This window comes from Malus sylvestris, chromosome 5, assembly GCF_916048215.2.
Source record: "Malus sylvestris chromosome 5, drMalSylv7.2, whole genome shotgun sequence".
Lineage (NCBI taxonomy): Eukaryota > Viridiplantae > Streptophyta > Magnoliopsida > Rosales > Rosaceae > Malus > Malus sylvestris.
The window spans coordinates 7,718,163-7,732,222 of record NC_062264.1 but is presented as its reverse complement, the minus strand read 5'-3'; the positions used below and the strand labels follow the sequence as shown (position 1 = coordinate 7,732,222).

Genomic DNA, 14,060 nt, shown 5'->3' with positions numbered 1-14,060 from the left:
AAAGCCCGAAGCTTAGCCCAAACCCAGAATACAGGGAAGGCTTTTTTTCGACTAGGTGCAGGTCAAGTGGTATAGACCAGCCAGCTATACAACCCAAAAAGTACTTTTAGATGGTAGTACAAGTAAAATAGCTGATGAGTCACTACCCTTCAAACTGCATTCAGGCAAGGTTGTTGCTACAGGAGGCCAAGCCAAGGTGTCTATAACGGGGAAAGAGAGGTCAGAATCAAGGACACTCAAACAAACAAATACAAGCACAAACTCTGCTCAAAGCCAGATTTGCCTTCAAAACGAAGCTGTAATCAGCCCAAGCTTTCATCCCTTTTGGGATAAACCTTTTGTAATAGCTCTGCTACCCTGCTCAACTCTTGCTGTAGTATCGATTTCTTCTGTAAACTCACCTCCCTACCCTTTTTCTAAGCTTTCAAACCTCTTGCAAGACGACAAGCCTTGCCCGACCCTCTTTGTTTTTGTCTGTTTATTCATTAGCCTAGCAATATGTTGTATACTACAAGTTATATCCAAGTTATTTCTATTAATATGGCTATTAAAAGATTCTCTCAGTGCTTAGATCCGATTTGAATATGTCTCCACAGTTCAAGTTAGATCTAAGTTCTAAGCCCTCGGGCATATAAGATTGGATCACCCTAAAAGTCCTTGACCTCAAGGCATAAAAAAGAACCTGATGTGGACTTAACCCATCCACTACAAGCTTTGATAACAAGAAGTCCGAAGTTACTTGGGGCGCAAGTAATCGACCTGTCACTTAGTTTTATTGTTGTTATATTATGATTACCATGTAAACATTCGGGGACGGGATGAGTTCTGATGGGAAGCCTCAAGGCCTACACCTAAGGCCCTACAAAGGCAGCTATTTGGATTCACCCTGTTTTTCAGGCAAGAACATTGAGAATGGAAGGGGTTCTAATGGGAAGCCTCAAGGCCTATTCAAGGCCCCACAAAGGCACCTATTTGGATTCATTCTGCTCTTTGAGTTCAGGTAATCAGAAGTATGATGGTTATAAGACCTACATAACCAAGAAAATGAACCTTATATGTTCGAGTACTAAGTTAGTTATTTATGGGAAGCCTCAAGGCCTATACCTAAGGCCCCACAAAGGCACCTGTCAATAACTAACATAGTCTTTCGAATATATAATTAAACTCAAACATCCGTTCTACATCTGTCATACTGAAGATGGCAGTGGCACGCCTGAACACTTCAAAGTTAATCTTGATGGTGAGCCTGAAGGCCTACATCTAAGGCCTCACAAAGGCACCTCTCAAAGTTAACTCTGTCCTTCTCTTTCAGCCTTGCTCGACAAGCCTTGCCCGACAAGCCCGCCAGTAAAGCAGGAGCCCGATAGAAAAGCATCAACCGGTGCTAAACCTCTCGGGGAGCTGTGTGCTCGTCGGACAGGAAGCATCCCCCATGGGAATTTCCACCACGAACATAGTTTTGGTACGCCCGGTGGGATCACTCTTTTGTGTAACTCTTGCATGCCCAGTAAGAAAAGCCATACACTTTGTGAAAAGAAAACGAAGAGCGATTCTTCTCAACTTTGCCACCAATGACAGATCAATCAGGCAATCCTTCTTCCCCATCAGGACGGGTGGTCCTAGAAAGCCCATCCTCATCCGGAAAGTCAGAAGGAAAAGGAACCCATGAGGAATTACAGGCCACTATGATACAAGTGTTGAGGAGCATGGAAAAGATCTCTTTGGAAACAAAGGGGGAGGTCAGTAGACTATGTACCTTGACAGGTAATTTACAGAGAAGGCTCGATCTGGAGTTCACCACTCCAAAAGGCGCTCAAGGAAGTGGGGTGAGTCAGGTTACCATCAGAAGTGAGCCAGTCATCCCCCTATTTCCACTATTAGAAGAAGAAGGGAATAGGGGAAAGAAGAAAGCAGTTCTTGAAGGGAGTCAACCCGCGATAGAGCCGGTCCTCGGGAAAGAGTTTCCTAGCTTCCCGTTGTTAACATTTAATAACAGGAAGCAGAGTGAACAGGAGAGGACAAAGTATGGGATGCCCATAATAACGGGAGAGTCCAGCCAAAAAGAAAGCTCTGCAGCCCCGGACAAACCTCTTCCTTATAGGCCACCCCCGTTGGCTCATAAGGGAGGGGGAACCAACTGGAGAAAGCCTGAACCGAAGAAGGAAGCATTCATTGGCAATGATCGAAGCCCGAAGGATGAGTTCGCCCTTCTTTTCCAGAATAATATAGCTACTCAACAACTAAGGGATGAGTTGGCCGAGTTAAGGAGGGCAGTAGTTCAAAATACTCAACCACGAGCTCGTCCAGTATTCAGGATTACTTATCAAAAGCCTTATCCTGAATACATTGATGAACAGAATCCATTTCCTCTCAACTTCAAGATGCCCGCATTCCCAACATTCACGGGTGAAGACAGCAGTGTGTATTCCAGAGATCATATTTTCAAGTTCTCTAATCATTGTGTGGCATATGAAGACAACCCAAACTACAAGTTAAGGTTGTTTGGGAATTCATTGGCAGGACCTGCATCCCAGTGGTATTCTCTATTACCCCATAACTCTATTGCCAACTGGGGGCAAATGGAGATGGCTTTCCATGAACAATTTTTCAAAACAGAACCATAAATGACTATTAATGATCTGGTTGAAGTCAAATAGTACGAGCATGAGTCCACATAAGACTTCATGATGAGGTTCAAGAAAACAAGGATGAGGTGCCAATTCCCTGTTAACCAAGCTCAGCTCATATCGATTGCTCAAAGAGCTCTGAAATTACCTTTGAGAAAGAGCTTTTATGACACACAATTTAATGAGCTACAGGAGTTAGTCATTGCTGCCACAAGATATGAAAAGCTATTGCTAGAAGAACAACAAGTGAAGCATACGTCCAAAACTCCTCCCTTCTACAAAAACAAAGCTACAATTCATCATGTGGAGGTGGGAGAAATTGGGCCAGAGCGGGAGGACGATCATGATAGAGAGGAGATCGAGGTGTGTGCTGTTGAGATGAATACGCCTTTCAAACCCCTGACGGTAAAAGGATTAGTTCAGCCCGTCAAGGACCAAAAGATCGTGATGAACAATGGGGGCTTTGTCCCGATGAAACCTCCCAAATATCAGAGCTATTCATTCAATCTGGCCAAAGCACCTGAGATCTATGAAGAGCTGGTGCGGGCAAGAGTGATTGTGCCCGACAGTACAAAGAAGATGCCCAAACCAGAAGAGTTGAGGGGAAAAAAGTATTACAAGTTTCACTATACTTTCAACCATTCTATAACTAACTGTGTCCAGTTCAGAGACTGGGTACAAGACCTTATAGTGAAGGGAAAGTTGTTACTTGACAAGCCACAAGCCAGTATAATGGTTGATACAAATCCTTTCCCATAAGCTCCTATCAACGCGATCCATCTAATTTAGATAAAGAAACCAGTGTCATCGGGGGGTACAACAAAGAAGAAAGATGGATCTCGGGTCGTCACAACATTCTCGCTCAAATAAAGAAGAAAGTAAACAAGGGGGCAAAGAGTTGCCCGAAAGAAGTTTGGATAAGGGCCAAAAGACAAGTAAATGTTCATTCCAAAGCAAAAAAAGTTACAAGTAATCATCCTAATCTAATAATTTTACATCTTCACTCAGGGTGATTATTCAGGAGTGATATGTCTGCATAATTGTAAAAATCCGATTAGGTTCGGCCAGGACGGTGTGGCTATTTGCAAGCTGAGATCTAGAATGCTCCAACTCTGAGTTTATCTTCTTCACTTCTTCGATTTGATTTTCGAGGGTGTCCAGAAGAGTTGCTTGCTCAGCCTTGAGAACAACCAGTTGTTCTTCTAGTTTTTGGATTTCAGCAGTCACCACTCCAATTCTTTCTTTCGTTAATGAACCATCATTCATCAACTTGTCTACCTGAGCAGAAGTGCTTAATTCCTTCTCCTGAAAGCATCTTACTCGATTGGCTTGTCTTTCTGCCCTCTTATATTGATCCCGAAGAACCCTCAGATTTTCAAAGAATGAGAAGAAGGAATCATGTTGGGTTTTTGACAGTTGGTCGGCTTTGAAAAACTCACTTGTAACCTTTTTCAGATCATGAAGGGCCTTAAGGCTAAATGAAGCGGAGAAATCCTTCCTTGCCCATTCTTGGAAAACTCGCTTCTGCTCTGGGAAACCTGAAGGTGAAGAATGCTTCGAGGATTTCAGCCTTGTCTCGAGCTGCCCGAATTTTTCAAACAATTCGGGCAACTTAGCAGTTTTTGAAGCCAGAGAAGCAGGAGGGGGACTTTGCACTCCAGTTTTCTCTAATGAAGCAGCACCTACTGATGGGGCAGTTTTTAGCTCTCCGGCCTTCTCCATACCAGGATGAATCATCTCAACACTCCCAATAGCCAAATGAGGTCGGGGGAGCCTTGGTTTACGAACCAAATGAGGAGGAGAAGTTTCTTCATGCACATGCTGCAGAGACCAAAAGAAAATCATATTGTTAAATAGACAATTTGGAATGAAGGAAAGTTTGGGGAGGAAGAAATGTACCCGACTAAAGCTTGGAGTCTCATAAGGAAGAGTACTAATTCCTGCTTGAGAGGAAGAAGAAATTGCGCCTACACCTTCACCAATACCCTGGAAGCACACAGGAGGGGCAGTGATGGTTAGTAAGCAGATGGTAAGAGTTACAGGAAAGAAATATCTCCTTACCAAAGTTCGACCCTGAGGGGATGAAGGAGGTTTATCAAGGGTAACTGTCGGGCAGGCAAACACCTGCAAAGTAGTTGCTTCTGAAGTCACAGGAATCTCAGGAACTATGGGTTCATCACTTGTTCTTGTTGCCACTGATGGATTTTGTATTGAAGAAGGCTGAGGAAGAGGTAAATAGAAATCAATATCAAAACAATGAACGAGAAATCATTGTAAGGATGGTTACTCACCAAATTACTGTCCTCATCCACAAAGTGCAACATTACCCCTGTGGATGGATCAAATTGAGAAGAAGGAGTTGCCTCCAAGACAGAAGGAGAAATCAAAGGGGAACCTTGGCTAGGCAAAGGGGCAGATACCCCGACCTGAATGAAGTTAGAGGAAAGGAAAGATCAAGCATTACCCCTAGAAATCATAAAGCTATCTAAGGTTTAAGCAAGGGAGTATACCTTCGAAGGGTCAACCCGGGGGGGGAGAGGTTTGTCTCTTGAGCAAGTGGCGAAGAGACCTCGGGCGGATGGAGCTGTTCGTTTCTTGCAGCCTGACTCAATTAAACCATACTCAGGGTTTTTGTGAAAACAGGGAAGATTATGTAGACATGCAAGTAGAGTATACCTCAAGTTCTTCAAGGGTTAGGTTTCTCAATTCTTCAGCCTTTTTGTACATTGCAGCTCCTAAAGGTTCATCTTTGGAGGCGATGGTTGGTTTCTTTGATGCTTGAGGTCCTGTGTTCAAACATAGGTAACTAGATAAAAAAAGCAAGGTAGCAGTTTAACCAGAAGGAACACAACTCACTTGAAGATTTTTGTTTCTTTCTGCCCGCCTCAACAACTGGAGCAGGTGGGTCTGAAGACTTGATAGTTTGGACAGTTCTGGACCTCTTACTCTTTCTAGTAGGAGTAGGAATTCGTGGTTTAATCTTGGGGGGGTGTAAGATCAGAATCTGAATTCTCAATCACGACTGGTTTCCTTCGCTTAGACACTTGGATAATAGCTTCAGGCGTTTCTTTTTCAGCCCCTGAATCTTCTGAAACGTCCCCACTTCCTCCAGCTTCTCATCTCTCAGCCTCTGCCGCAGCTCTATGAAGAACTGCTGCATCAGCTGAGTCATCCTCGGACTCAGCAGAAACTGATTCAACATCCACTTGGGCTGCAGGGTTAAGAAAGGAAAAAGTTAAAAGGTTTAAGGGAAGGATTATGGAATCAAGATAAGGAGAAAAGGGATACCTATCAAAAGAACTCGATTCTTCTCTTGAATCATCTCCTTCCAATTTTCAAGTTCGCCCGAACTAGGGTATGATTTAAGAGAAAGTTGACTGAACAGACGATCATGGGTCTCTCTCAAGTCTCCTCCATATTTCTTGGTCCATTTGTCCTCCCACCAAGAAGAGAAGAGTGAAGTGCATTCAAAATTAAGGATTATGGACTTTCGGGTAGCCTGACTCATGACTTCAAGACTGCGTCGGGCAGCCCTAAAGGTCGCCTTAGAGGGAGATACTAAACGAAAGGAAGTGCCACAATGAACGGAGTCAAAGAGGGGGATAGGGATGGCTTGCCTAAAGCCTAATTACCTGCTGCAAAAGTTGGGATGATACACCTCCAACCCTCGATCATACCAATTGCCCCGAACTCCCCAGGCCATATCTCTTGATTGAATGCAACTAATAAATTTTTCCCTACAAAAAGAAGTGGCATCTTCCCTAGGAGCATCTTGAAAGGCTTGGTTAGAGAACCAAAGATATCTTCTCAAGACTGATGCACCTCATTCCAGGTCTGATCAAGTCCTACAAACCTTGAAGAAATAAAAGCAGGCAAAGGTAGAGTGATCAGTAGGAGCAGCTTCAGCTAGGATTCGGGCAGGGGCTACACCTTCAGGGAACTCTAAATTGGCAGCCCGAAACTCTGGGAAATACCATTGGAGCCATGTTTATATCATCCATATGGGTCCATTCAGGTTAGTCTCAAATGGTTCACCTTGAGTCATTTCGAAAGAAAATGTGGTAAAGATGAGAAAGAAGGAATGGACCTGTTGCCACATCATCAAAATTGTGAAGAGCTTCCACCAAGGGGATCCATTCAACCTTCACCCCTTTAGATTTGTTGGGGAAGATATGTTTGTTAAGCCAGTATAGAAGGAAATACATGTGCTCTTGATCTCTATCGGCACGGGAGGAACCTGCTCTAAAGTTTTCTTTTACAAAATGGATAAATCCCTTGAACGAGGTTTCGTAGCTCTTGAAGGTTGCGGAGTTATATTCCAGGGAGACGAAGGATGTGGATGAACCTGAGCTTTCAGCAATCGAGGGGAGAGCCCAGTCTTGGGTAACGTCTACTATCCTGCTCGATGGCCTTAGCCCGAAGACTTGAGCCATATCTAGAATAGTCGGAGACATGGGACCCATGCGAAAGTCAAAAGTATTTGTGCCCGAATTCCAAAAGAGAAGAGAGGAAGCAAGCAGTTCGGGCTTGGGAATAATGGTGGTTTTTTAGAGCATTATCAACTCATAAATACCATTATTCATCCATTTCGTCTTAAATGTTGGCTCTAGTTCATCAATCCATTGGGCCCAAGCCAGATCATTCATCAATGGAAAACCTCGGTGATATGACGACCACTTAGATGAGGAAATGCCCGACTTAGCCAAATAGGGATTTGGAGAGAACCAGTTATCCTTGGGCATGTTATCCTCTATCACTGCAGGGACTCAAGAAATCCATACAGGACCCAACGATTGTACTCCATGAACTTCAAAGAAAAGCTCAGAATACAAACCTGCTCGAGGGCGATGCAGGCCGTTGAGTAAACGGCGCAAAGTGGCGATACCTTCGCCAAATTCATATGATAGATGGATTTGGCTGGATCCCGAGGCCATTTTGATGAAATCTGGAAATGGAACGACAAGGAAGAAGCGGTTGAAGGATTAGGAAGTTTTCGACTCCGGAGATGAGAGGAATGCAGGAGATTCGGGAATGATGAGCTTAACAGAAGAAAGGTGGTGGTTGCTTTTGAAGAGTGTGCAAATCCCGAGAACGAAAGACGTGGGTATTAATAAAGACCTATTCAATCAATATTGGCGCCTGAAATTCCAGGCTAAATATTGATTGAAGAGGGCACTGTTTGGGTTAAAACTTAAACTTTAGGCTTAGAAGGGAGTTGGCCCAAAAAGAGAAAGAAAAGCCCGAAGCTTAGCCCAAACCCAGAATACAGGGAAGGCTTTTTTCTGACTAGGTGCAGGTCAAATGGTATAGACCAGCCAGCTATACAGCCCAAAAAGTACTTTTAGATGGCAGTACAAGTAAAATAGCTAATGAGTCACTACCCTTCAAACTACATTCGGGCAAGGTTGTTGCTACAGGAGGCCAAGCCAAGGTGTCTATAACGGGGAAAGAGAGGTCAGAATCAAGGACACTCAAACAAACAAATACAAGCACAAACTCTGCTCAAAGCCAGATTTGCCTTCAAAACGAAGCTGTAATCAGCCCAAGCTTTCATCCCTTTCGGGATAAACCTTTTGTAATAGCTCTGCTACCCTGCTCAACTCTTGCTGTAGTATCGATTTCTTCTGTAAACTCACCTCCCTACCCTTTTTCTAAGCTTTCAAACCTCTTGCAAGACGACAAGCCTTGCCCGACCCTCTTTGTTTTTGTCTGTTTATTCATTAGCCTAGCAATATGTTGTATACTACAAGTTATATCCAAGTTATTTCTATTAATATGGCTATTAAAAGATTCTCTCAGTGCTTAGATCCGATTTGAATATGTCTCCACAGTTCAAGTTAGATCTAAGTTCTAAGCCCTCGGGCATATAAGATTTGATCACCCTAAAAGTCCTTGGCCTCAAGGCATAAAAAGAACCTAATGTGGACTTAACCCATCCACTACAAGCTTTGATAACAAGAAGTTCGAAGTTACTTGGGGCGCAAGTAATCGACCTGTCACTTAGTTTTATTGCTGTTATATTATGATTACCATGTAAACGTTCGGGGACGGGATGAGTTCTGATGGGAAGCCTCAAGGCCTACACCTAAGGCCCTACAAAGGCACCTATTTGGATTCACCCTGTTTTTCGGGCAAGAACATTGAGAATGGAAGGGGTTCTAATGGGAAGCCTCAAGGCCTATTCAAGGCCCCACAAAGGCACCTATTTGGATTCATTCTGCTCTTTGAGTTCAGGTAATTAGAAGTATGATGGTTATAAGACCTACATAACCAAGAAAATGAACCTTATATGTTCGAGTACTAAGTTAGTTATTTATGGGAAGCCTCAAGGCCTATACCTAAGGCCCCACAAAGGCACCTGTCAATAACTAATATAGTCTTTCGAATATATAATTAAACTCAAACATCCGTTCTACATCTGTCATACTGAAGATGGCAGTGGCACGCCTGAACACTTCAAAGTTAATCTTGATAGTGAGCCTGAAGGCCTACATCTAAGGCCTTACAAAGGCACCTCTCAAAGTTAACTCTGTCCTTCTCTTTCAGCCTTGCCCGACAAGCCCGCCAGTAAAGCAGGAGCCCGACAGAAAAGCATCAACCGGCGCCAAACCTCTCAGGGAGCTGTGTGCTCGTCGGACAGGAAGCATCCCCCACGGGAATTTCCACCACGAACACCTAGTGGGTACGTGGAAGATTTAGACTAATGAAGTGTGTGGTGTGGAACCGTCGGCGGCTGGGTAGGCCTTTTTTGAACCTTGATTGTAGTTACAGTGCAATTCAATTTTTCTATCATTCATATCCCAATCAAAATTTATGTGATATGGAATAATGTCAAAACATATGTAAATATATTTGATCACCATGATGCATCTCATGTTGAAGCAATTCTTATAAACATAGCTTGATCAACAAGTAATTCGACTAAAGAATTCTGAGATAGATCTGATCATGTGACATCAAGGGATATCTCTTTCTATTAAACAATTACTAGAAGGTGATAGATCCCTTATTGCGCATTCATATATCTCCATAATCATATATATGAACCTGAGCAACACAATGTCAGGCCCTGCGCAATAATGAGGGCATTAAGGTGAAATCAAAGTTCATATCTATAAGCACAAGATATCCGATGTAAGAACTATTTGCATACCACAACCTGAAACTTTGTAGCTATTAACATGTGGTAACCATCCATACCGTTTAAACTTCTTGGGTGGTCACGGTTCACTAAACTATGAAATTTGTTTAAGGACGAAGTGACTATAGAATACAAGTCTCTCTGCCCTAACCTCGTTTAGGACATTGTTTCCATACCTTAAATCATATGAACTCATTCATAGCATGTTATCCCTACAATGTAAAAGCATAAACCCAAGAATGAATTAATATTGCCCTATTATTAATTATTTAAAATGAAATTGTTACATAATATTCAATATTACAAAATTTACTTTTAGAACACAACTCCCAACAAGAACTCCACCAAAAAATTATCATTACAAGACAAATTTCTTCAAATTAACATCAAACGTTTCAGAAGATGACAACATAGGTTCCTGCACACATCCACATTAAGTAAATTTAGCAACTTACAATTTCTTGGTTTGACACTAGTAAGATGTATGCAATTTTTTTTTTTTTTTTACCAAAGTACGATGTCTGCATTTGAGCATCCAATCCAATTGGCATTGTGTGGAGAGAAGAACTTATGCTAAAGTTTCATCCTTCGGCATAGAATACTCTCGACAAAACAAAACTAGTGTTATTACAATGTGCACTCGTGATTCGGAGCCTGGCTGTAACTGTTTGGTATATCAACTTTGATAAGAACTGAATGAGCTTTGTAGTCAACATGCATGTCACATATGGTACATATATATATATATATATATATATATATATATATATATGTAAGGAAAAAAAAAAGTGAAGATCGAACCCATTTGATTTAACATGTTGCATGAAGTGAAAGCAAACCTGTATGGTTTTGTGTCGAAGTACAGTCCTCAGGAATCTTGAGTTAGTCCATCTTTCGCTGTTAATCTTTTTAATGTAATTTACCATCTCGTCGAGCAAAATTCCATATGTTATGTCGGTCTTCTTCCTAACAGTTTCAGTGAGAATGTATGTCATTGCACCATTCATTGATTTTCCAGCAAAAGCCTGCATTTGTGATTAATACTATATTGGCTCACATGAAAATGAAGTAACAAAAAAAAGCAAAAGTTCAGAAGTATGATAAAAGGGGGGTTCGACGGAAATTTTTTTTTTTTTGGTCACCCGTTGAACGGTTTAGAGAATGTCCAAGGCCAGCAAGGCTTTATGACAAGGAATCTTGAACGGTCAAACATCAACACATGCAAAAATGAGTATAGTGGAGATGAGAATGCTTTGTTAGATGTGTGAACACAAAAGAAAGGTCAAGATTATGAACGAAGATATCTGAGGTAAAGTAGGAGGGACCACAACTGAAGATAAGATGAAAGAAAATCGGTGAAGGTGGTTTGGATATGTTAAATGCAGACCTACATATGCTCCGGTTAGAAAATGCGATTATGAGACAAAAGCTCAGGGGAAAAAGGTTAAGAGGAAGACTTGGACATAGACTTTAAGAAAAGACGTGGAGTACTTAGAGATAACGGAGACTAGGTCAAAACCGAGCACAATGGCGTTTTAAGATTCAAATAACTGACCCCACTTAGTGGGATAAAACTTTTTTGTTGTTATTGTATTATTGAACGGTTTAGAAAGGCCTTATTAAAGAAAACGTATGCCTTCCAATCCCATCATTTTGTGGAGATAAGAAGGGATAGGTTTTCTTTCCCTCCTTACCAACTAACATCTAGCTTCAACTTGGAAACATTCAGAAGTTGGCTTTTCATCATATTTTCCTTAAACACAATAATAGAGGGATCACTTACAGTAGTATCAGCTGCCATTTTATCATCTTCGCAAGCACTAAGAGAAATCGCTAACCCACCCCTTGTACTTTTTCTAGCACGAGATGGAGGACTATTATCTTTCCAAATATTCCTGCAAATTAACATGTAAAAAGAAAACGTATTTTCACAGTCTATTATAAAGGAGAATTTTTAGAGTTATGGTGAGATTACATTGCATGCTGCTATGGCATGGACAGTATTAACCTTAAACTATGGACTTGATGCCCATGATATCTAAATTGGGAAACTTTAATCACATTTATAATACGTGGTATTATATTCTCATAATATATAAATTTGATGTCACAGATTGAACGTATGTAATCATATAAATTTGAAGTTAAAGACTACGTAAATATACTCACAGTTTACGGTCATACACGTGCTCCAGATCAAGAATCGTTCCGCTGTGACAAGCATCAACAATAGCGTGAAGTGTGACACCCTCCTCGAGTGGCCAAACAATGGTTTCATTAATATCATTGTCAAGGATCATTCCCTCTTTCATAAAATCAACAGGGCAAATGGTCTCGTCGAACCCATCAAGCTCATCGTCTTTGAAATCAGGCTGTCGTAAGCCATGCCCTGAGAAGTAAAACACCAACGAGTCTCCCCGCTGGCATCCCTCCACAAGCCATTTCAAGGAATTTTCTATATTTTTCTTTGTAGGAATCCGCTCTAGGTCTTGCGGATCATCTTCTGCATTCATTGGTAAATTGAAAACGTAAACATATTATCTTATAAAGCACAAATAATGTCAGAGCCCACTCTCCAGCAAGATAATATATCCGCTTTGGGCAAGGCCTAAACGGTTTTGTTCGTGGGTCTCCATACCCAAAAAACATCTTGCTACGAGAGATCAGATGTGCGTATATAAACTACACTACATTTCCTCACCCAATCGATGTGAAAGTTTGATGCCAACGCAGGGTCACCACAAATAACCACTTCCTTTATCTTTTCCCCCTTTTTCTTTCTCGATTCATTTTTTATGATTGGCTTCTCTTTTAACCTTTATACATAGTATTGGAGACCAATGTTTTCTAATTGAGAAATAATTATACATGTAATTTGCGAATGGTTATAGAATTACGATCGACAAATAAAGAAAAGCTAATTAATTAATAATTACCTGAAAGTATGCGTATGCAGTTGGCAGGAAAACCGAAGGTCTTAGTCAGCAAGTTTTCCATGTTTTTCACATCATTATAAGTGCCTTTGAGCTTGTATTTATGTTGCTTGTATGTCACCCCGCAAAGAAGTGCACGCTTGTTTGGTCGTGATCCACTGGGTACTGGCTCCTCCGAGCGGGAGGAGGGCAACGACATCAGCGTCCCCGTCCCTGTATAAAATTGCTTGAAACTATTACGACTTGAACTACAACTACTAGAAGAATTGTTTGATGACGCTTCCTTGGTTTGAAAACACCTGGCAAGCCATCTCCGCAAGCTATGACGCTCACGCTTGTGATCTCCATGACCATGAATACTAGTTTCTCGTTGTGTTTCTGCAGCAGCACTGCGAGTCGTGATTACATGACCGCAGACGCATCGGTGCTGTGTGCCATACAGCGTCATTTGAACCCATTGCTTGCAACTAGGGCAAGCGATTTTTTTGCTTGCCATAATTGTCCATGTAAAATAAATATCAGAGGCTACAAGGCCAGTTAAGTAATATCTATATATAGAAGCGTAGCCATATAGGGAAGCATAATACGTCGGGCTTTCATATCATCTGGGATTTTTAATAATTAATTGTCAAAACCAACAACGGTAGAGACGTTTTAGTCCGCCGAGTTGAGCATCTTCATTGTATCATATATATTCCTAGCCTTATTTAAAATGTGGGAGATCGACCGATCAAAGAAACTTTGGATACAATTTGATACCTAGAAAATCTAAGACGCAAGCGTTGAAGAGAAAAGCTCTAACCACCAAATCAATCCACTATTTATCGCGAAAATTCATACATTTTAATTTAAAGGTACAGTGTACGTTAATTCATATGTCCAATCAAATAGCAGTGTATGCATGGACCATGCTTCTGTTTTTTATTCCAAGTCATGTAATAAAAGTAAGAATTAGATGCCCTACGAAAGGCAAAACTAACATGGCAAAGACGAGCCACTATCATGGGATTCGATTTACTTTAATTCATACTTTATATTTTAGGGGGAATGGCGGATAAAAACCAATCTCTGTATAGCACTCAACATATTCGCCCATGGTTTGCTTGTCTGTGGATCTGTGTTTTTCTTTTCATTGTCTGAAATAAGGTGTTGACGTCACTCACTTTTTAATTTACCTCAATTCAAATTTTACTTGGCAAAGTTAAGAAATTACATAGGACATGCATGCCAAACGTAAGTTTCAAACAAAACTGAGGTCGAGTTATCTGCTAAACTAAATAGGCAAAATTGTGCTAAAGCAGGTTCTAGAATCAATTAGGGATTTGGCTTGTCAATGCTAGTATCCTATTTTGTTTAGGA

The 14,060-nt window shown here is 41.3% G+C and overlaps 3 protein-coding genes and 1 long non-coding RNA gene across 18 annotated transcripts in view; 1 reads left to right on the top strand and 3 right to left on the bottom strand.

The window, feature by feature from the left end:
* LOC126621789 (uncharacterized) overlaps positions 1 to 14,060 on the bottom strand; it is a 94,560-nt gene that overhangs the window by 54,188 nt on the left and 26,312 nt on the right. The gene's annotated exons all lie outside the window — the stretch shown is intronic.
* Positions 1 to 14,060, top strand: part of LOC126621790 (uncharacterized) — a 91,263-nt gene that overhangs the window by 67,822 nt on the left and 9,381 nt on the right. The gene's annotated exons all lie outside the window — the stretch shown is intronic.
* Positions 3,554 to 8,317, bottom strand: LOC126621788 (uncharacterized). Of its 6 annotated transcripts, XM_050290371.1 has the most exons (7): positions 5,484 to 8,317; positions 5,304 to 5,413; positions 5,138 to 5,229; positions 4,919 to 5,053; positions 4,689 to 4,847; positions 4,527 to 4,613; positions 3,554 to 4,448 (listed from the first exon to the last, which is right to left on the bottom strand). In XM_050290371.1, the coding sequence occupies exons 4-7, from the start codon at positions 4,949 to 4,951 to the stop codon at positions 3,645 to 3,647; spliced, it is 1,083 nt and encodes a 360-aa protein (XP_050146328.1). In that variant the 5' UTR covers positions 4,952 to 5,053; positions 5,138 to 5,229; positions 5,304 to 5,413; positions 5,484 to 8,317; the 3' UTR covers positions 3,554 to 3,644. The 6 variants fall into 6 exon arrangements, with proteins under 6 accessions (XP_050146328.1, XP_050146325.1, XP_050146326.1 ...); XM_050290368.1 differs by having other exon boundaries at positions 5,138 to 5,413; XM_050290369.1 differs by having other exon boundaries at positions 5,138 to 5,838; positions 5,916 to 8,317.
* LOC126621785 (metacaspase-1-like) lies at positions 9,854 to 13,504 on the bottom strand. Of its 9 annotated transcripts, XR_007623190.1 has the most exons (6): positions 12,705 to 13,498; positions 11,938 to 12,271; positions 11,552 to 11,663; positions 10,608 to 10,793; positions 10,277 to 10,432; positions 10,009 to 10,186 (listed from the first exon to the last, which is right to left on the bottom strand). XR_007623190.1 is itself a non-coding variant. In XM_050290362.1 (5 exons), the coding sequence occupies exons 1-5, from the start codon at positions 13,195 to 13,197 to the stop codon at positions 9,975 to 9,977; spliced, it is 1,131 nt and encodes a 376-aa protein (XP_050146319.1). In that variant the 5' UTR covers positions 13,198 to 13,496; the 3' UTR covers positions 9,854 to 9,974. The 9 variants fall into 9 exon arrangements, 5 of the variants coding, with proteins under 5 accessions (XP_050146319.1, XP_050146317.1, XP_050146318.1 ...); XR_007623194.1 differs by lacking the exons at positions 10,009 to 10,186; positions 10,277 to 10,432 and adding an exon at positions 9,854 to 9,980 and having other exon boundaries at positions 10,608 to 10,734; positions 12,705 to 13,500; XM_050290362.1 differs by lacking the exons at positions 10,009 to 10,186; positions 10,277 to 10,432 and adding an exon at positions 9,854 to 9,980 and having other exon boundaries at positions 12,705 to 13,496.

Coding starts and splice junctions, on each gene's coding strand:
- LOC126621788 (XM_050290367.1), bottom strand. CDS start 4,951: ATGTTGCACTTTGTGGATGAGGACAGTAATTTG. Junction 4,614..4,688: donor CCCCTCAGGGTCGAACTTTG/GTAAGGAGATAT, acceptor GTGTGCTTCCAG/GGTATTGGTGAAGGTGTAGG. Junction 4,449..4,526: donor AGACTCCAAGCTTTAGTCGG/GTACATTTCTTC, acceptor TGGTCTCTGCAG/CATGTGCATGAAGAAACTTC.
- LOC126621785 (XM_050290359.1), bottom strand. CDS start 13,197: ATGGCAAGCAAAAAAATCGCTTGCCCTAGTTGCAAGCAATGGGTTCAA. Junction 12,269..12,704: donor CTGCATACGCATACTTTCAG/GTAATTATTAAT, acceptor TGAATGCAGAAG/ATGATCCGCAAGACCTAGAG. Junction 11,664..11,937: donor CACGTGTATGACCGTAAACT/GTGAGTATATTT, acceptor GTTAATTTGCAG/GAATATTTGGAAAGATAATA.